The sequence below is a fragment of the Gavia stellata genome, chromosome 4, assembly GCF_030936135.1.
Source record: "Gavia stellata isolate bGavSte3 chromosome 4, bGavSte3.hap2, whole genome shotgun sequence".
NCBI classification, from domain to species: domain Eukaryota; kingdom Metazoa; phylum Chordata; class Aves; order Gaviiformes; family Gaviidae; genus Gavia; species Gavia stellata.
The window spans coordinates 1,968,339-1,990,406 of record NC_082597.1 but is presented as its reverse complement, the minus strand read 5'-3'; the positions used below and the strand labels follow the sequence as shown (position 1 = coordinate 1,990,406).

General features: G+C 42.1%; 1 protein-coding gene across 2 annotated transcripts; it reads left to right on the top strand.

Moving 5' to 3' along the window:
- Nucleotides 1-3: 3 nt before the first annotated feature.
- Nucleotides 4-22,052, top strand: COPG2 (COPI coat complex subunit gamma 2). Of its 2 annotated transcripts, none has more exons than XM_059817241.1 (24): nucleotides 4-64; nucleotides 1,472-1,524; nucleotides 2,244-2,324; nucleotides 3,193-3,264; nucleotides 4,430-4,509; nucleotides 5,352-5,427; nucleotides 5,873-5,965; nucleotides 7,104-7,190; nucleotides 8,290-8,447; nucleotides 9,141-9,274; nucleotides 9,988-10,055; nucleotides 10,665-10,853; nucleotides 11,737-11,832; nucleotides 12,231-12,474; nucleotides 13,762-13,837; nucleotides 15,016-15,119; nucleotides 16,043-16,168; nucleotides 16,875-16,937; nucleotides 17,061-17,200; nucleotides 17,978-18,149; nucleotides 19,056-19,153; nucleotides 19,864-20,002; nucleotides 20,404-20,502; nucleotides 21,573-22,052. In XM_059817241.1, the coding sequence occupies exons 1-24, from the start codon at nucleotides 28-30 to the stop codon at nucleotides 21,701-21,703; spliced, it is 2,616 nt and encodes an 871-aa protein (XP_059673224.1). In that variant the 5' UTR covers nucleotides 4-27; the 3' UTR covers nucleotides 21,704-22,052. The 2 variants fall into 2 exon arrangements, with proteins under 2 accessions (XP_059673224.1, XP_059673225.1); XM_059817242.1 differs by having other exon boundaries at nucleotides 16,043-16,177.
- The last annotated feature ends 16 nt before the right edge of the window (nucleotides 22,053-22,068 follow it).

Here is a 22,068-nt window from a genome sequence, read left to right as displayed (position 1 = left end):
GAAGGGAGGGGGGCGGCCGGTGGCGACATGATTAAGAAGTTTGACAAGAAGGACGAGGAGTCCGGTACGGGGCTGGTGGCGGCGTGGGGGAAGTTGGGGGCGGGTTCAGGGGCGAGCATGGCCGCAGGGCCCTGAGGGGAGCGATCGTTAGGCGCCCAGCGCGCGCCGCGGCCTGTGACGGCCGCTGAGGCGAGAGGAGAAGTAACGGCCGCTGAGGAAGGAGGCCCCACCTGCGTTCCGGTGCCCCGGCTTCCCTCGGAGCCTCCCCCGGCGCCTCCCCCGGCCCTTCAGGATGGTCCGCGGGCTGCAGGGCCTGCTCCGGGCCCCTGCGGCCGCGCTCAGAGGGAACCGGTTCCCTGCAACACTGCGGGCTGCAGCTGGTGGTCCTTTCCCGGCCTTGCCCTGGTGAGGAGGAGCGGTGCTTGCAGGGCTTGATCGGGGTCTGCACCTCAGCCTGGCAGTGGGCCAGGAGCCGTCCCCACACGCAGACTTTGTGGTTTGGACTGTGTCAGGAGCGGTTGTGTTCAGGTACTCACTGGGCGGGAAAAAAACCGTCGCATTAGGTATAGATGTGGTGAATGAAGCCATTACCTCTACGTTTTCTCTCCACAAAATCGTCTGGAAATTAAGTTCAGGTTGCCTGTAGTAACTGATGCTTGGAGGTCTTCTGAGCTGCAACATGTGCCCAGCTCGGTTGAGTTTCCTTTCATTCTTAGTTTTCTTCTGCTTGGGATGTGAGAACTGAAGAATGAATGAACAGAACATGAAAAAATGTTGCTGGCGGAAAAGGGTCAGAAGCAGTATGGAGGGTTTGGATACGTGTTTGTAACGGTGGCTCTGAGATGTGGTTTCACTGTGGATTAAAAGACTGGTCTCCTCTGTATGCTGCTGACTAAGAAGTGTCATCTCCAACAAATTAGTTACTGTCAATGGCTGGGTCGGCACTGTTAAAAAGCTGAGAAGTTACACTATGGAGATAGTATAGTGTTAACAATTTTGTGATGTGCAGCAGCCAGACTGTTTGTGGAGTTTGCTGAGTAGCTGGTTTTAGTGGTGCATTGATCGATATACTTCTATTTCAGATCCTGATCAGCAGTTCTGTCCTGATGTGTTCATTGCTTTCTGTGCCTGAAGGAATAAAAATAGGGGGACTAGGAAAAAAAAAAAAAAAAGAGTAAATAGTTTTATGTAAAGGGAGTATTAAGGCAAATTTACTAGAAAACACCTTCTTCACCTTCCAGCTATGTTGAAAGTGCCCTCCCCCCTTTTTTTTTTTCATGTAACTCTGAATATACAAATTAAGAAAGCGGATTCAAAGCTGTTGATGGAGAACATCAGTTATTCCAAGAGGAGTGTCACTGTAGCATTGAGGTGTTTTTATAAAGTTTAGGAGCTGTTCCTGCACGTTCAGTTCTGTTGGTTTTTGTGAAGAATGCATTTCCTTAACTGAGAGGTCTCTTTTGTTCCTCAGGTAGTGGCTCTAATCCTTTCCAGCATTTGGAGAAGAGTGCTGTGCTTCAGGAGGTATGAATGATCATAGTATAATACTGTTTAACTCTTTTGTTCTTCAGAAAGTGTTAGCAGTTTAAGGAAGTTTTACAGTGCAACTCTCAGGAAAGGTGACTAGCTAAATTCATATAGTTAATTTAAAATCACAGAGTATGTGATTAAGTGCACATGAAGTTACTCTATGAGGGGTTTATGTATGGTAATTAGAAGCCACATGTAATCTGCTTTCCACATGGACATGTGGGATCTCAGGGTGCTCTTTCTGAAGAGGTGACTTGCCTGTTTTCCTATGCTCGTTCAGCGTACTGTGTAACGGGTTTTCCTGCTTCTCTTTGGGTACTCCAAGAATGATTGCAAGTGGTGAGGTGAACGTGTGGTTAAATAATGGGGAATTTTGGTGGGTGCAAAGAGCTATAGGTAGGAACTTAATAATTTCAATTTTGTGTTCCTACAGACTAGTGTTTGGGCTACAGATGCTTTGGAAATAATGAAGTTGTTATGCTTTTATTTTAAAGTATTCTTGCTAGTTCTGGATGCTAAACCAAGTCATTGTCCTTTGTTCAGAGTGCTGCCCATCCAGCAAACTAAACACGCGTGAGCTGAATGATGAGAATAAAAATATGAAAAAGTTATAAGCTACTTGGTTGAAAACAAATTGCTTTACTCTTTATGGTGAAAGAGAAATTTTTATTGTTGGGTTAAACTGTGATACAGTATTTATGCTGTGTTTGTAGGCACGTATCTTTAATGAGACCCCTATAAATCCACGAAGATGCCTGCACATCCTTACCAAGATCCTTTACTTGCTGAACCAGGTAACTGTTGTCATTTCTTTTCAACCAGAATGAATATTTCTGAGGCTAATTTCTGATAACTTTCATTGTGAAAGAAGTTTTATACCTCTTCCTGTCAGATTTGGGAGGTAGTTTTTAAGGAGATCAGAAATTGAGTGTTTATGCTGTAGTATTATGTTCTCCCCTCTGACTTTCTTGCTAAAGTGAGAGAGAAATGTGTCGCTGAAGCTTCTAAGACTTTTTTTCTGCATGCCAAGTGAGAGCTGCTGGTTGGTCTGTGATCACCACAGCACTGTGCCATTAAAGAGCCACTTGTGTTTGCCTAGCTAAAGTAGGAACCACTGCAGTGAGGTAAGAACATAGGCCAGGAAGTGATGAAGTGGAAGGTGTCTTTTTGTTTGGGGAGAAATTGGAAGCGTGATAAGGAGATTTTTTTTAGGTATCTGCATAGATCAGGTTTCCTGCATGTCAGGCAGTATTTAACATAGGTCCCTCCTAACTGATCATGACTCTATGCTGTTCAGTCTTAACTGGCACCAGTCATCTTTAAATAGATCCCTTTTAAGCAAGGGGATCCTTCTGGTTAACAAGCATGACACAAAACCAACTGCTGACACACTAATGTCAAAAGAGGGAACACAGGCTACTTGTTAAACTATTCCACCACTGTGGATGGCATTTGTATTGAAACCAAGTAGATAATAGTGGTAAACTTGGCACGTACTCCCCAGGAAACACAAGGTGAGGGAGGGACAGTTTCTAACATGAGAAAAAGTCTAGAAGAAAAGATTCTTGGTGTGTGGGTAGGTATTATAAATAGGGGCAGAAAGGTGGAGGCAGCTGAATAATGATGGTGGTTTTTCTCTCGCTGCTTTTATGCTATTTTCAGGGTGAACACTTTGGAACCACTGAAGCCACAGAAGCTTTTTTTGCAATGACCAGATTATTTCAGTCTAATGATGTAAGTACCTAGTGTTTACCACTTGCTGCCTCCCTGGTTTTGTCTGGATTTGCAGTAATTGCAAAACAGTTGGATACTGGGATGTGGGAGGAGGGTGAGGCAAGTACTTCAGAGAACAAGCTCTGCACGAAAAGTATTTGCCGAAGGCAATTCATGGTCTGGAAACAAATAACTGAATAATAACATATGGTTACTTCTGCAGGTTTGTTTTGGTGGTGGTTTTCTTTTTTCTGAGTTGAATTACTGTTGTAAAGAACGTAAATAATGACAGAAAGTCTTAATATACGAATCGGTATAATTTTATGACTGTTTATTACACTTGCAAATAATCCTCATCTGCTTAACTCAGAATAGAATTTAAAAGTTGCCTGTAGATGAAATACTGCAATTCTCTAGAACAACTTGCTTTATTCATGAATCAGCATGGAGTCAAGGGATGAGAACATCCTAAAAATGCTGGATTGCACTTTGGACTTTGCCCAATGTAAAGTCCTTCTTTGATCTCTTTTGCAGAGTGTAAGAACTCAGAGCAGTATGCTTCATGTGCTGGGTCTCATTAATTTTTCTGAAAAATGAACTGGCACTTCAGGTTTTTAGAGGTTTGGCTGAGGAAGGTTGCATGTGTAACTGTTTAAAGATGGAATGAAAATTTTGGACGTACAGAGTGTTTGAGACCTTTCTCATATCCACATTTTAGAAAGTAGGGTTTTTTTAAATTGAAAGCAAATGGCATATTTAGAAGAACTAAAGTGTCAGTGCTCTTTGCATATTTTGATTTTTCTTTTGCAATAACAAATAGAGGAAGTTGTTTTTAAAACTTTTAACTGATAATTGTGAGGCTTCTGCATACAGACACGATATATCACTTCTTTCATAATTAACGTGGATTTTTTTTTTTTAGTCTTATCATTTTACAATATATTTCTCTTATTCTTCTCCTGGTTTGTTTGATAACAGGGAGTAAGGCTGTATCCAGTTACCAAACATAGTTTTACTTGTGTGCTTACAACTGTATAGAAGCGGGGAAGAGGATGTTCTATTTAAAAGTTTGTTTAACTTTTAAAGTTAAACAAACTTAAAGTTAAATATTAACTTTTAAAACTTCTAGGAAGTTTATTCATAGTTGCCATAGGGTTTAATGGTTTTCTGCAATACACTTTCACAGCAAACCCTTAGAAGAATGTGTTACCTTACTATCAAAGAGATGGCCAATATTTCTGAGGACGTCATCATTGTCACAAGCAGGTAGTAGAACCTACAGAAAACACAGTATCAGAGCTCTGAAACAAGTAGCTGCATCTTAATATGTTGGGTTTAGCTGCAATGGTTTTCTGTAATTATGCTTTATAAAGGATAGAGCAAGGGAAAACAAACTGTTCCATGATACAGAGTATGTGTCACCATATGAAATGTTAATCTTTTCCTACTGTGTTGTTAGGCTTTTCTAAAAAAGCAAGAGGCTTGCCTACATTTTATCAACCGGTTGCTACTTTTTTTTGTTCGTTTTTTTGGTTTGTGTTTTTTTTAATTATTGGTGCTTGATGGTTTTGTCAAAACCTAGGCTGTGACTTCTGTTTCACTTTGCTGTCAGAGCAGTTAGGGAAAAGCAGAGCAAAGCTCAGTTCAGTCCGCCAGCTGACTATCAATTTTTTTGACTACAGAATAGACATTACAGTTGTTATGAGAGCGAAAATTGGATCTGTGGCATGTGCTAAGCGATTGTTTTATTTTGTATTTTTTTAAAGCTGTTCAGCAAACTAAACTTTGCTATTACCTAAAGCAAAAATTCATGTGGTAGAAAGAACAACACTATTAAGGGGGACAATGGCTGAGCTAAATAAACCAGGCTTATGGCAAAGCAATATTGCGGACTATGCATTTTGTAACGTTCTGTATTTCCACAGAATCTGATGTTAATAATTTTCAAATAGCTAATTAGTAAGAAGTTGTTTCTAGGCAATACTAGAGCTTAGCAGTTATGTGGTAACAGCTGAAGAACAGTTAAATGAGGTGAGGTGAATGTCACAAAAGGACCAAGACATCAGGATGTTAAGGAAGTGTTAACAGGGTGTCTTTGATTATTTTAGTTTGACCAAAGACATGACAGGGAAGGAAGATGTATACCGAGGCCCGGCCATCAGAGCGCTCTGCAGGATCACTGATGTAAGTAGAAATCACATCGCTGTTGTGGGAGAGATGATGGGTGTATTTAAAATAAAAAAACTACTCCCATGCAGGGTGTATTCTTATAGTAGTAATAGAACTGCTGCTTTAGGGAGGACTGCTCTGAGGCACTCTGCAGATGTGAGGAACTCTGTGGAGCTGTAGCACTGTAAACAAGCACTGTAAACATGGAGTTAGAAGGCAGGAGCTTTGGAGCTCTAGTTTCGAATCTGAGATAGCTTTGCTGTAGACTTTGATTGTGTCACTGAACCTTCAGGACTGGGCAGCTGATACTCATGTCTCCCTTGCAGAACTACATGTTTTCAGAATTAGCTCAAGATTTTTTTCTGAGGGCCTTTTGAATATGCTGTGCATATATTTTAGCCTTACACTGCTTTTATGCTCTGCTGCAATGTATGAACACTTTTCTTTTTTGCTTTCATAGGGTACGATGTTACAAGCCATTGAGAGATACATGAAGCAAGCCATTGTGGACAAAGTCCCCAGTGTGTCTAGTTCTGCACTGGTGTCTTCCTTAGTAAGTAAAGCAGTAGATTATTGTAAATCTGTGCATTGTGTTGTGGCTGGGAAGACTAGTCTGCTGCATGTGTAGCTCTGCCTGGACTTTGTTTTGTTCTTTCTTCATCTCCTTTTCCTTTGAGATGACTCTTCATCTCCTCACTGGAAAATAAACAAAAATAGTAGCAATGGAGTTTCCTTTATCTCGAGCACACTTTGTCTTCTCAAACTCCCTCCTTAATGTTCTGCTGCTTTAGAGTACATCAGTTGTAATAACTTCAAGTGCAAAGTGCTCAGTTATCTCTCTGCAGTTAGTGTAGAACATTAATTTCTCTGGGGAGGGGCCTTGTCAAGCCCACTGATGACTGTGAAAGTGCTTATTAGTTTGGTGAGAGTAAGTAGAAACAACCTGTTCTGTGCTGTGGAAGAGCTAACTCTGATGACTATGAAAGAGCATGTGAGTTTTGTAACAGGCAATAAAAGCAGTCTGCTTTGTGCTCTTCCAAAAACAAATCCATGAAATTGCTGCCCTGATAAGACTGCAATTCAAGATTATTTTTGCTAATATGTAGTAGGAGGGCAAGATGAAGAAGTTCACTGTTTTTCTGTCCCTTGTTTAGGAGAAAAGGCTGGAAAAGATCTCGTTAGGTTAATATTTTTATTAAAGAAGAGAACACAAGTGAAAGCATGGTAGTCTGAGACTGAGATGTAAGAAAAACAGTGGTTTATAGGTGCATAGGATAAAGAGACTGGCTGCATTGGTAAATCAAGAAGGCAGAGCAGGAGGTAAGAGGTCCAGCTGTTGAGGTGGAGTAGAGCCTGTGTTAGGACCCTGAGGGTGCAAACAAAGCTGTATTAATACTGACAACTGGAGTCTTCCTACTGGACTAACCATAGGCAGGTGAATTGTCCTAGTCTTGCCTTCTGTCCTCTTTGAACATAAACAAAAACTCTCCGAGTTACTTTTCTCTTTATTAAAACAAGTGCATCCATACAAACTATGTACTTGGGAGTTATTCTTTCTTACCTGTAGTATGCAACAAAGCCCTAGATTATTGTGAAGTCTTTAAACTTAAAAACTGAAAACAAGGTTCACGGTACTTCACTGTGCTTCTAATGTTAGTTTGTCTGCAGTCTCAATTTGTGGCTTCTTCCAGCACATGATGAAGATCAGTTATGATGTAGTCAAACGGTGGATCAACGAAGCTCAAGAAGCAGCTTCTAGTGACAACATCATGGTGCAGGTATGTTTGAGGGTGGTTGCCCCAGCAAGCTCTAAACACACTACAGGGCTTTAATGGTATTCTGTGAGCTCTTAAGATAACCTTAGAAAAAGTAACTGGTTTTCCTTTTTCCCTTATTCTTTTAAAAACAAGAATTGTGACTTGAGGGAAACAACTTGACTGTTTCAAAAAATCACCAGTTTCTCCGTGATCCCAGTGCAAGATTCTTAATTAAGAGCTGGCTTTTTAGTGCAGTCCTCTGTCCTTCCCCTGCTAACCTTCTGGCAGCTGGGATGCTACTGACTGTTTCACAGTAGTTGTTGCAGAAGGGCTTTGAACCTAAGTTTTCAAAAAGCTTAAGAAATTATCTCGCTGCCTCCCAGAACACCAGCATCTCTTGTCTTGGCCTTCAGAAAACTGGCAAGTTGCTACAGGACCACAGAGATTGGCCCAAATATCAGTAAGATATCCATATGAGCAAAATCTTTGCACAAATATTCCAAATAGCTGTGGAAATGAAAGTGTTCTGTATGTTCAGTCAGTGTTACAGACTAACGATCAGAAACAAGACTGTAAAATCAGCTTTGTTCTTGCCCAGTTAGCAGCTTCATTAAGCCTTACTGTGAATAAGTCTTATGGCAAAAAAAAAAAAACCCCAAAACAACTTGGCAAGCAACTAGAAATGTTCCTTTGTACTTTCATCATAAATGCCTCGAGGCTTTTTGTAAGGTCAGGTGTCATTTAAAGGCCTTGGGATATCCTGGATGTTGAGTGTGCTAGAAATGGAAGTGTTATTGTGCAGTATGATTTAGTAAGCTGAAGCCTTTGAAGTTCTGATATTTAATGGGGAGAGAAGGGAGTAAACTAACTTCATAGCTCTTTCAGAAGAGCTCTTCATAGCTCATTCAGAAATATGTTGAGGCTTTCTTACAGTGAACAGGAAGGGGAAGGAAATACTGCGGATCTTTGTAACTTGTCAGGGAACTTGGATCATTTGAGGTTAGAAGGCATTTCTGCTAGGAAACAGCTATTATTAGCCCTCTTTTGTGTCTTAACAGCCTGGCTTTTCCAACTGCAGTGTGTATTCAATACCTGCACATCTCTGTTTCACATTTCCTAGTACCATGCTTTGGGGCTGCTTTATCACCTTAGAAAAAATGATCGCCTTGCAGTTTCCAAGATGTTGAATAAGTTCACTAAATCTGGACTGAAATCCCAGTTTGCATACTGCATGCTGATCCGAATTGCAAGCAAACTCTTGAAGGAGTCTGAAGAGGGGTGAGTAAGAGGCAGCATGTGAATTACAAAACTAATTATAGTTTGAGGTAAACAGTAGCTGGGAAATCTGTATTTTTTTTAAAGTTTGTGGAAATCTACACACAGAGAGAACTGTAGTGTTAAAAATAAAACACAGGTAGAAGCAGAATGCTAAACTGAACTGGGTGTGAGTATGTGTGGCAGTTGTGTGGTGGGGCTTGGATTGTTGGTTTGGTACCATACCACCAAAACTTAGCTGAAAAGTATGAGTAAAACTGCAGAATAACCTCTGGAGAGGTTTTGTACTTTAAAATGCAATAAGGATCTACCTATGTTGTGGGGATATAAATAAAAGGATCTCTCTTATTCTGGTCTTGTACTAGCAGAGGAGGGTGTAGTTACCTGAGAAATTCACCTCCTGATGAAATTCTTTTATCAGTGGAAATTTTTTTAGTGGTGTGTGTGATATGTGATTAATAATAAATTATGTATTTCTGGAGTGTAGCATTTCGAGCTTGAAGAAGATAATGTAAAGATGAATAGAATAACAGTAAATAGAAAGTTTAGAGCTCAAGTATGAGTTGAGCAGTAGGGCAGTGTAGGAAACGTGAAAGCCAGTGCATTAGCTGTGCTTTCTGTCAAGTTCTCAGAAATGCAATATTAGTGGTTTGTACATAATCCAGCATCACACTGTGAAATGTCTTCTGTTTGTAGCCATGAAAGTCCACTGTTTGACTTCATTGAGAGCTGTCTGCGGAATAAGCACGAAATGGTTATTTACGAAGCTGCTTCTGCAATCATCCATCTCCCAAACTGCACAGCCAGGGAGCTGGCACCGGCTGTTTCAGGTTGGTCATAGAGTCCTTTGTACCACTGATGCAGCTGAAAGAAAGGGTGGTAAAGCACGTCAGAGTCAGTACAGAATAACTAAAATACTGGACTCAAAACCCGAATTTTCTGATTGTCCCCACGTTAGAGGGCTTTTGGATGAGAAGCAGCTTGATCCCTTTTTCCCATTTTATCCAAAGCTTTAGAGAATGGGCACAGGGTGATGCTTGCCTTTTTCCAGCTGCAGGAAGTTGTGGTGGGAGGGAAGGTAGAGGAGAACTGGATAGCACAGATGTGCCACAGACGACTACACAAACAACCTATTACTGATACAAGATGAAAAACGGGAGGTTATTTTTAACTTGCTTGTGAAGCTAGTGATAAATTATGAATAGAGCTGCATGAATGTTTAGCGGCACATAGTTTAATGTGGATACATTAGACTTTCCTCTTTATTCCCTTTCTTTGAAAGAGACCATATCTGGTGTTCTGCTGTGGTGAATTCTGACTAAACTATTTGCACCTTTCAATATCAAAGTGTTGGCACAAGGCAATTTCCCTTTCCTCATCTGGTATGGTCATGAGGGCTCTCGCCTTCTGCTCTCCAGACAGTACAGGTGCCTAGAGTTGCAGTAATGGAAGCCAGTTTTTGTTAAACAGTCTCTACTCTGTAACATTTTGTTGTGAGTTACTTCTCTTGGTTTTATTTATTTATTTATGTATTTATTTTCAGTGCTGCAGCTTTTCTGTAGTTCTCCCAAACCTGTCTTGAGATATGCAGCTGTACGGACCCTTAATAAAGTGAGTGCTTCCAAAACCTTGTAAACAAGCGTAAATCTCTGATCATCAGAGGAAGCCAGGCTTCAGTGCCTAATGATGTGCTACCTAAAGTAGAGCACTGCTCTTGTGACTGCTGTATTTGGAAATACTCCGTGCTGGAGAATTGGCTTTTCCATGCCAGATCTCCTGGTGTGAAATCTTCTTTGCACTCAAGCTATGTTTGCTTATTTCTGGACCACTGGGCTATAACAAGCTGTAGTCAGACAGCTTGTGAGCTCTCAGCTGTAAGGAAGCAGAGTCTCATATATTTAATACTGCAAAAAGTGTGAAAAGGATGTGTGTGAAGGAAGTAACATTCTGATTTCAAAGCTGCACATCACAACAGAAGCAGTTTGTGACTGTCAAACCCATGAGCTCTAACTTAGAGGAGTTCATTGGAAATGCTGAAACAAGAACCTGAGCTTTGATTGCATTCTGCCAGCCGTCATATGATGTAGGTTTAGTTGTGATCCTTGTGGAACAGAGCAGTGCTTGAAAAAAAAAATACGGGCTTTAATCCTTGCCCCATCGAAAGCTTTGAATTGTATGATGTTATTGCTCCCATATAATTTGGAAATGCATTCTTTACAGGTGGCCATGAAGCATCCATCTGCCGTCACTGCCTGCAACCTGGACCTGGAAAACCTCATCACTGACTCCAACCGCAGTATCGCTACCCTTGCCATCACCACGCTGCTGAAGACAGGGAGTGAGAGCAGTGTAGACAGGCTCATGAAACAGATCTCTTCCTTCGTGTCAGAAATATCAGATGAGTTTAAGGTGTGGCATTGGAGGCCTCTGCTCTTTCCAGCTGCAGGTTTTTCTCCCATTCTTGTTTTTATGAAGCTTTTCCCATTTGTTAATCCTTCAGTGACTTAGTCTGATAGAGCAAAGCCAGCTTGAAATTCGGGAGGTGTAGTCCTCTGCTTTCCAACTTAAATATACTATGTCATTTCCTCCCACCGCTCCAAGAAAGGATAAATGTCATTTGGTGGATTCCTGGCTCCTGTGCAGTACCCTGCAAAGCCTTATACTGCCTTCTGGTTGCCTCTTGGGAGAGGAAGAGGGATTTTAACTGTTCTGATTGAGTCTGTATCACTTCAGTCTCATATAGTTAGGAAACAGTGTGAACTGTAAATTTCAACCTAATTTGTTAAGGTTAGTCACTATGAACTCGGGTAATAACTTGGGTACAAGTGAACTACCATTCTTAACAATCTCTTTTACACCATGGAGTTGCCTTGAGGAGCATAGCGTCTCTACAAAGTCATTATCTGCTGGTGTTCAGTGGTCTTAAGTTCTGTTTTTATGAGAAAAGGAAGTAAGTATTAAACAAGTATAAAGTTGCAAAGAGATATAATGACAAAATGTAACTAGTTAAGTTAGAATTAGATCAGTATCATGACTGGGCAGAGGAAGCTAGGGGAAGCCTTTGAATTAATGTAGTCCATCCTAAATTACAGTTTCTCTAGCAGAGCCAGGTCTTGCAGCACACTAGCACAAGGTTGTTAACATCCTTATGCTGAGAGTCCACCACCTGATTTTTATCCTTCTTGTACATGAATTTGATTCATCAAGGTGACAGCTTGAGATAGTGAGAAGCCTGTATTTTTCATAGAAAAATAAAGGCATGTGACCAACGTTCTTCTTTGTTGTTTTGCAGGTTGTGGTAGTACAGGCTATCAGTGCTTTGTGCCAGAAATACCCTCGGAAACACAGCGTCATGATGACCTTTCTTTCCAATATGCTCAGGGATGATGTACGTTTGAAACTTTCTTTGCATAGTTATTGGCAGGTGGCTCTGATAGATAGTATGAAGGGTTTCTTATGTCAGTGGGTATGCAGCAATGATGGGGCCTGACTAATTACCAAGACCTTGTTTATCTCGTGGGTCAGACCTGTCTGAAATGTGCTTATGAATTAGAGCTGATACATCAAAAACTGATCTGAAGGGATTGCTCAGATAACGTGCCTTTATGGGTCAGGGGGGACTGAGAAGACCCTGTTAGGTTATCCAGCACGCGTTCTCTTTTCTCTTTATGAACAAATGCTTGTTTTTCTCAGTGGAAAGAAGTAATTGAAGCGTGAGGGGAAGTGAGCGGCACTGCGGTCTGAGCTCTGCCTGCTGGGTCAGTGTCCTTGATTTTCCTTTCCCAGGGTGGCTTTGAGTACAAGCGAGCCATTGTGGACTGTATAATCAGCATCATTGAGGAGAATCCTGAGAGTAAGGAATCGGGCTTGGCTCACCTTTGCGAATTCATTGAAGACTGCGAACATACTGTCCTAGCCACAAAGATCCTGCACTTGCTGGGGAAAGAGGGGCCGAGAACTCCATCCCCGTCCAAGTACATCCGCTTCATATTCAACAGGGTGGTGCTGGAGAATGAGGCTGTGAGGGCTGGTAAGTTCAGCTCAAACACTTGAGGGTTTCATCTCTGAGCTGTGCTAGAAACCTCGGGGCTGAAACAGGGTTTTGGGGGTGGGCAGCAATGGTTACTCCACAGGCACTGTGAAGAGCTAGCTCTTACATACATCAGCTGTGAAGGTGTTTTTTATCCTGCAGTGTGTTTAAACTCCTCATATCATCTTCGCATCAGCACTTGGTCCTCTTGCTTTGCAGAACATAAGCAATATGTTAGCTACTAGTCCCTTCTTTGAATGTCTCCCAAAAGTCGAGAGGTAATACATGAGGAGGGGATGCAGCTACTTCCCTAAGAAGCGTAATTGTCTGCTATAGACTATCATCTCTTTATATGGAAGTTTCCCCTCCTCAAGATAAGGATTCCTCCTTGGAAGCGTGTTGCAGACTGATACTTCCTGCAGAGCCTTTACAACAAACTCTGAATTTAGAGTGTTCAGCCTTTTTTTTTGACACCTGGGACTTGGCCTTGGCGGGATAGCAGCATCAGCTTGATCTCCTGCATGTTAGAACAGGAAGTACTACTGGGAGAGAGGAAGCAGAGTGAGCTCACAAATACAGCATGGTCCAGATTGCATTTGATTTTTGGTGACAGCTCTTCTGGTCACAGTTTCCTAATTGTGACCTGGGAGCACATGAAGAGCATCTCCCAGAGAAGCATATGCTGTCGAGAAACTTTGTCATTGTAAAAATATGGATTATTTTTTAACCACCAAGGCCATAAAGCTTGTACTTTTTTTATAGAGCTTTCTTTTCTTTCTGTATGTGGAGTTTCTTCAAGCCGATGCTGAGCTGAAATTAGATTAGTTTGAAGAGGCAGCTCTAAGTGGTTGCTGAGGGGTTTCAGCTCCTTGAAAAGTCACTGGATGCGGTCTGGCCCTGGTCACCACTGGATACGTGTCACCCCTTTGTGTGAAAAATAGATTTAGCTGGGGGCGTGAGCTACAGCTGATGGCAGAGAGGCCAACAACTGGAATTAGCCATGGAGCTTGAACTAACTTTATCTGTTAGAGAGTTCTCTCAGAACAGAGTTGCAGGGCTGTTAAGCTGATCTTGTTCTGGTATTCCCTGACACAAAACTATTTCTGCTTGAAAACATGGAAATAGTTTAGTCTTTCTGTAACACTAAAAGGTTTATGGTATGGAAGTGAAAACCTGGGTAACTGGAACTTCAGGACAACAGTGCGCACAGTGCTTTGAATCATGACTGTGACAATGTGTTTGCGTATAGCTTGAGCACCTCTGACATCTCCCCGTTTTCTTCTCTAGCCGCTGTAAGTGCGCTAGCGAAGTTTGGTGCCCAGAATGAGAATCTTCTTCCGAGCATCTTGGTGCTTTTGCAGAGGTGAGTGGGTGTGGCTGTGCTGTGCTGTGCATGTGCTGAGCTTGTTGGTGACGCTGGGTGGTCTGGCTCTGCAGAAGAAGCAAGGTCAGACCAGGTCAGAACTCACACTGGGGTTATCACAACATACCGGTAGAGGAATCAGGAGATGGCTGTCTTCCACCTTTCCTTCCTGGCTGGAGGGAGCATAGCACTGCTGGAGATAAGCAAATGAAAGATGTGATTAGACATGAAAACATCTGATAGTAATCTGGTCTGAGAACATTCCTCAGTGGGTAATAAATCTACAGTAGTTTAGCATATGTTTACATTTTTTTCCATCCCTTGAAGCAAGAAAATATATTTCCGTGTTACTCATAAATAACTTCTGTATGTGGCTGAGTAGTCGTCTCGGGTGTTCCCATTTCACAGGTTTGTGTCCCTTCTTAAGACCATCCAGCCTCCTTAAATTGTCTGTACCATGTCATGTTCTTCATTTGTATAGCACTATAATGTAAACCCATGCAACATCTGACTTCTGTGGTGAGAGAAATAATTCAAATTATGAAGTGCTTCAGGCAGAAGGCAACCTCAGTGTAGGTGCAAGTGAATTACAACTGCAAGAAGTGACTGGAGCAATGCGGGGAGGGAGGGAAGTTGCCAGGAGGGAGAGACAATCTCTCTTTATAAAGCACCTGCTATAACTGAAAAACTAGGTGAATACTTGAGCACACAACCATTTTTTCAGCCTGAAATAGAAAGCAGCTTTAACATGTTTATTTTTGTAATCTATCTATTTCTTTTGCTTTTGTTCTATTGTGAAAGAATGCTGTAAAAAAAAAAAAAAAGAAAAAAGAAAAAACAGTGCAACCACGTGGTGCCCATCAGAATTATTAGTTGTAAAATGCAGGTGTGTGTTTTATAATCTAGTTCATGGGTTCATGGGTCTAGGGTTCATGGTGTTAACAATTCACATACACATCTCCTTTAATCTTAGTTTCTGATGTGACACTTGAAGTTTAACTTGAAGTTTATATACAACTACTGTGTTGTGTGAACATTTTGGTTTTGCACAATTTGAAAATCTGTTGAGGGAGCTCAGACTATCAAGTATGAATTCCAGTCTGGTCAGTGACATTTTTAGCTCAGCTCTCACCATGTCCTGAGCTGGCTGACTGCTGTTGTCTTGTTCCCCAAAACAGGTGCATGATGGACAGTGATGACGAAGTTCGGGACAGAGCAACATTTTACTTGAATGTGCTGCAACAGAGACAGATAGCACTGAATGCTGCCTATATTTTTAACGGTCAGTGATAGAAAGGAAAGAAGTCTGCGCTGTTATTTCACATTCTGTATTATGGGTGGGCTTTGTTGCTGTAAGAATAGTTTTCTGTAATGTACTTGGGTCAGAATAACTAGAAAGGACAGAACTGTGCGTTTTTTGTGGCCCTAGCGCTTTCCAGTGGAGTACTTGTGCTAACTAAGAATGGCAGATTTAGCAAAATATGGGAAGGGAATGTCTAGGAGATGGAGCAGGAGTATGGGTTGGGCTTTTTTCGTGATTGCCACTTTCTTCGCTTGGGACAATTTTCTTAACCTTTGCTCCATCTTCTCCATTACAAAATGAGGATGACACATGTTGTTTGCCAGGGTTGGTTATAAAAATGTTTTATGGTCTGTGGTTGAAAGTTCATGCAAGCAGAGTACATAATGTATTTAAGACTATTGCAAGATTACTTTTGAGTGAACTGTTTAGACTGCAGTACCCTCTGTAGTGCCAACTTTCTGTGTCATCTTCAGAGCAGTTTTTTTATTCTGTCCAGTATCTTGAAGTACTCAGAGTGTGTTTTGTGTTTACTGAGAAATGAAAGTGCTTCTACCCATCTTTTGTTAGCTAAAATCCAAACCGTATCTATCTAGCTGTAAACAAACTCTAGATTCCTCACAAAAATTTTTCTCTGCAGCCTGAACCAATGGACAGGCTACAGAGAAGAGCTCTTTAAATAATCTTCCTTGTTTATATCTCAAGAGGGAGGTAACTGAGACACAGGTAAGTTTGGTTTTTGGGTTGCTTTTTTTTCAGACTCCGGCCTCTTACTGCTTTTTGTGCAGAGGGCAATCCAAAATTCGCACTGTTCATTTGTGAACCCTATATTGTAGTGCCTACAGGCCCCTGACAGTTCCTGCTGTTAAAACTGAAATTTTCTGCCTGTGCTTCTGCTTTTGCAGGGTTGACCGTCTCTGTTCCTGGGATGGAGAAAGCCCTGCACCAATACACACTGGAACCTTCTGACAAACCTTTTGATATGAAAACAGTTCCACTGGCTACTGCACCAATCTTTGAGCAGAAAGCAGGTAACACTCGTGCTTCATTTAAATAGGCTGTAGGCAAGGCTATAAGCATTCAGATGGCTGTAATGATACTTGACTTCTGTAAACTGGCTGCTGTCCTAGTAGGGTCAGGCCAAGACCAGAGATCGCTCAACCGAATGCCATGCAGGTTACAGTGTCACTGGCTTTGCAGAAGCAAGCCTGCCTCATCTTCACAGATAACGGAAGACAGCACCTCTTCCAAAGGAGTAATAAGCAAGAACACTGTTATTTGTTCTGTAATCTTGTCATCAGAGAGGAGATTGTACATCATCATAATTTATTAGTTCATAGATGTTTGAAAAAAATACATTCCAGAGCACTTAGTCACTTCCGTGGCTTTCTTCCATGTTCTTGCACAACTCTTGCATTTTGACTTTGCACAAGTTTTTAAGAAAAGGTTTGGGTTTTTCTTTTCCTCTTCTTCCAGCTTTTTTGCTGGATATTCTGGACTAAAGTGTGGTTTCTTCATCATTACTCAAACAGCTCTCCTCTTCTTTCCTTACAATCCAATGTTGCCTTGCAGAAAAGGTATTTCGGTGTGTGTGTGTGAGGAACCATGCTGGCAACATTTGGCAGCAGAATGTGTGAAACACTACAGGTTAAGGAATTTTTAGTGGATATATAAAGGCATTTAAAACTCCTGCATGGTGTAGCTGACAGCATAATGTCTTTGCTTTTTTCTTCACAGAGATTGCCCTAGTGACCAGCAAGCCTGAGAAAGTTGCTCCTTCACGTCAGGATATATTTCAAGGTATGAGAGAAGATCAGTGGGTCTCCAGTGCTTGAAGTGTTGGGAGGATTGCTGCAGGTCAGGCAGGAGCAATGAACGAGCCTGTCACTAAGTGTCTGTCATCTTCTTTTCCTTTCTGCGCAGAACAACTGGCAGCCATTCCTGAGTTTAAGAGCTTGGGTCCGTTATTCAAGTCTTCAGAACCCGTGCAGCTCACAGAAGCAGAAACAGAGTATTTTGTTCGTTGCATTAAACACGTGTTCACAAATCACATTGTTTTTCAGGTAAGAGAAGTTACATGCTTTTGCCAAGGTGCAGTAGGAGTTGGCCCTTAATGATGCCTGGGCATAGCATAAACAGTGTTGTTGCTGTGCCGTGGAGGGGACAGCTTTTCTCTTAAGGGAGTTGCACAGTAGAGTTAGGAGGGTGTGTGCTGCTTGCTTCAACAATCAAAAAAGGATGGGGTTGTGATTTGGAACATCTTTCTTATGAGGAAAGGCTGAGGGATTTGGGTCTTTTCAGTCTGGAGAAGAGAAGACTGAGGTGGGATCTTACTGATGCTTATAAATACTTCAGGGGTGGGTGCCAGGAGGATGGGGCCAGTCTTTTTTTAGTGGTGCCCAGTGACAGGACAAGAGGTAACGGGCACAAACTTGGTCATAGGAAGTTCCATCTAAACATGAGGAGGACCTTCTTTACTTTGAGAGTGGCAGAGCACTGGAACAAGCTGCCCAGAGAGGCTGTGGAGTCTCCTTCTCTGGAGATGTTCAAAACTCGCCTGGATGCATTCCTGTCCAACCTGCTCTAGGTGACTCTGCTCTTGCAGGAGGGTTGGACTACATGAGCTCCAGAGGTCCCTTCCAACCGCTGTGATTCTGTGATTCCATCTGTTAAAGAATTCCAGTAAAATTGGAGAGAAAAGCTGCTCAGTGAGAATGGCAGGCTTGATCAAAGATGTGGGATGTCTGCTGTATGCTGTGGAGTATTGTAGCGGATTTGGGGAAAAATTCTTAGAAATGTTTCTTCTATGCTCAAGTCCTTTTCAATTTATTCTTCTGCAGTTTGATTGCACAAACACGTTAAATGATCAGCTGTTAGAGAGAGTCACTGTGCAGATGGAGCCGTCGGACGCTTACGATGTGATCTGTTGCATCCCAGCACCCAGCCTGGCTTACAACCAGCCGGGCATGTGTTACACCCTTGTCCAGATTCCCCAGGATGACCCCACTGCAGGTACCCACTCAGAGGGAATAGTTCTGCATGACAGATCCCTCAAATGAAGTTTTTTGGAGGACATAAAATGTTTAGGGTGTGGGATTCGGAGACTGCATACTGAGATTCTAGTACTGTTTCTTTCTCATGTGTCACACGTGCTGGTATTTGATGGTTAAAAATGGGATGTTTAAGAAGACTGGAGAGTGTGCAGGTAAGACAATAAATTCATTTTCCTGTATTAAGTCAATAAAAGGAGAAAATTTGAAAACATGGATGTTTGTTGGTAGTATTCAGGAACAGAATCAGTAAAAGGAAAATGCAAATAGAAAAAAAGGATTAGGAGTTTGGGCCTCTACATATTTGACTAATGCAATTTTTCGTCTCTTTAGAAAATTAGAAACAACTATGAAATGTAGGAATGAGATTTTCTTGGGCATAAAACTTCCCTTTCTTGCTTTTTTATTCACTCCTAAAAGAAACTCCATTGGATTTGCAGGTGGTTTAACATGACTCAGCTCATCAGCAGGCTGGATTTCTTGGTTATCGCTTTAACACCAGAGAAGATTAGAACGAGTCTGAATTCCTCGAACTATGGTTTTGGATCATAATCCACTTGTCAGAAACCCTTGCAGAGTTTCTCGGTGTAGCTAATGCTGACCAAATCACACTGCAGCACTCTGCAGTGGACCTGGGCTTGTTACACTATGACCCTGGCATAATCCTCCTCTGAGAGCCTCTTTTGGCCTTCATCTTAGAGTCTGAGGGGAAGTTTTCTCTGAGTTGAAAAATGCTCTGACTACGACCATCTCATATCTTTTGGGGCAGAGTTAAAGCACGTTCTTTCCAGTCCCTTTTTGGGAAGCGAGGGCTCGAGCAGAAGAAACTGCACCACTAACCTATATGGGCTTTTCTTCTCCTCCCCAGTTGCTTGTACTTTCAGTTGCACAATGAAGTTCACTGTTCGAGACTGTGACCCGAACACGGGCCTGCCAGAAGAAGATGGCTATGACGATGAGTATGTGGTAAGTTCAGAACTGTTCTGTGGTTTTATTTTTCTTGTCACTGATTCTGAATACATGTGGCCATTGGCTTGACAGTTTCCTTTTCAGATCTGAAACCAGTAGGAGAGAACAGCAGGCCTGCCTGAAACACCATTTCCAAAATACGGCAGCTTGTACCTTCAGATGCTTCCCCAAAACCTTGCTTCTGCCAATAGTTTAGCTTTAGTGCCCTGTAGAGATAAGATTTGTGGGGACAGACAGGAAGAAGGGAATAGCTTCCATTGCCTTTTTTCAGAACTGTGGCCCAATCTTTCTCTCCACCCCAAGCATTTGCACTTCTGTTTATTGTGTTCATGTTATCAATCACTGAAAGACAAGTCAGATCTCAGGAAAATGCTTGTCTTCTGGGCTTGTAGGAAGCAAAAGCTCCATCTGCATTCTGAGAAAGTCTCTGCTCAGATGCCCAGTAAAGGGCTTTGACTCACAAAGCGCTTGCCCCATTTTCTGCTCTCCTTTAGTCTCACAGATGTTTTTGTGTAAATGTTTTTAAGCTTTACAGATGACCTCCATAAGTGATCACTGTTATTATGCGCTTCTCCTGAAATTAAAGCTAGGCATGCCAGAGTTGTCTTGGCAAAATGCTGCTGTCTCTCTTTGTCTTTTTTTCCCTTTCTAAGATTAGGATCATTTCTGTTACTGGCAGCTGAAAATCTCCCTTGCTTTTCTGTCAGTTGGAAGATTTGGAGGTGACCGTGTCTGACCATATTCAGAAGGTTTTAAAGCCTAACTTTGCAGCTGCCTGGGAAGAAGTGGGAGATGACTTTGAGAAAGAAGAAACCTTTGCACTTGGTTCAATTAAAACCCTTGACGGTGAGATGATCTCTCCTCGTTTATTGGTGACCCACATAGTAATGCTGGTGAATCTGCCATGCTGGGGATATATTTAGTGTGGTAGGAGGAGAATTTGGTGCCTTCCAACATGACGTTATCTCCCAGCAACGAGGCTTTGTGTTGCAGTGTCGGGATTATAGTGAGTGGAAGTTTGGCGGTGCTCTCTTGCTTGAGGCTGGTTGAAGGGAGGGGTGCATTCCTAGGCTGTTAAGACAGCAGAAGGGACATAGCACGGTAGGTGTGTTGGTGGGGCTGCAACCACGATAATGAATGGAAATGGTTAAGCCACATGGGTGCTTAGGGAATGTTCTTTAATTGCCAACTAGTTCTCACAGAAAGCTTGGCTGGAGGTAATTTTCTTCTTCAATCTCTGAATGCAGAAGCTGTCAATAACATCATCAAGTTCTTGGGCATGCAGCCCTGTGAGAGATCAGATAAAGTGCCAGAGAACAAAAATTCTCACACGCTTTATTTAGCTGGTAAGTATTCGTGCTGTTGAACTCAATGTTTCCATGTCCCTACAGATTTTTTTAATCATTTTTTTTTTTTCTTTTCTTTACTAAATGAAGGGAAACGGGTTAGGAGATTCTGCTCTTGTTTCGAGAGTTTTTTCTCTATAGAAAGCTGAAGTGAACCAGTGAGTTGAACACAGCTGGTGCTAATTTGGAGCCTGTTGTTGCGAGTGTACTTAAGCTAGGCTCTGTGTCTCTCAGAATGGAGGTATTCTTCCTATGGGAATGGTAGTGAATCCTTTGAATGAAGAACTTTCAGAGCAGACACCTAACTAAATTTCTTGCCTGTTATCTCAGACAGGGGTTCATAGGACCATCTGGTTTTTTCAAGTTCCTGTCACTAAAGGCACATCCTGAATTGGCCTGCAGTACCTGCAACTTCTTGTTCGATGACTGTGCTCCAGGCTTACAGTTTTTGGGTAATCCCTGGAAGTGCTCTACAAAACTTTACTGCAGTTGTTAAAGCAAAACTGCAATGAACATGGCACATAGTGGTCCAACAGAAGGGTTGGATCTCAGTTTATTTCAGGCACAGAATTGGTAACTCCAGATCTGTCTGCGCAGTGATGTTGAAGCGGGACTGGAGGTGGCTCGTCCGGCAGTCTGAATTGCCTCCAGGACTGCCACTTCCAAGTCCTCTAGTAGAAGCATAGGAGGATTATTCCTCCGTTAACGGCAAGGGCACGAGCAAATGGTCTGTGCCTTCGTGGCAGAATTACAGTATGTGTTGCCTTCTCAAACTGGAAGTGAGCTTCAGCTACCCACTTTCTGGTTTCTACCTATTTAAATCAGCCTAGCCCTCCAGCAGCACTTGCTGACTCTGTCTAATTAGGATGGTATCTGTTATCTTCAGTCTTGGCCTCAAGAGTTTAGGGCATTTTTGGGTTTTGGTATTTTTTTTGTCATTTTCCCCCCCCTCTCTGCAACTGGCCGTAGACTGAATCTGTCTTGCACTCAACAGGTTGTTGGGTCCTGGGTTAGGACTAGATCACTGAGCCTCTCTTAAAGTAATCTCTCAAACGTTGCTTTGTCCCCAGGAGTATACAGAGGCGGCTACGATGTGTTGGTAAGGTCCAGGCTTGCACTTGGAGATGGTGTGACCATGCAGGTGACGGTTAGGAGCAAGGAAGAAACGCCCGTAGATGTCATCCTGGCTTCTGTAGGCTGAGTCTTACAGCACATCGACTGTGGTGGAAACCTCCTTTGCAAGCACCGGTTGGGTATTTACTGGATATCAAGCAGCCTGTCTGTCCTTCTGCATGTAGTTTTTATTCCTCGATTTGGTAAATATTTTGTATGATGTTACAGTAGTGGCAATAGTGGCTGGCTGGTACTGAGCCTTTCCCATGTCCCTTCCCTTGTTGTCACTTACACATTCCCATCTAACTTATTGTATCTCTGGCCACTTGCAGTAGAGCAGGGAAGATAAAAGATGCAGGTGGTAAGAAAATGGCATCAGACTTTTGTCAAAACTGATTTTTATTAACAGAAAATAAACACTGGTCCAAGTGGTGGAATTCATATGAATTACTG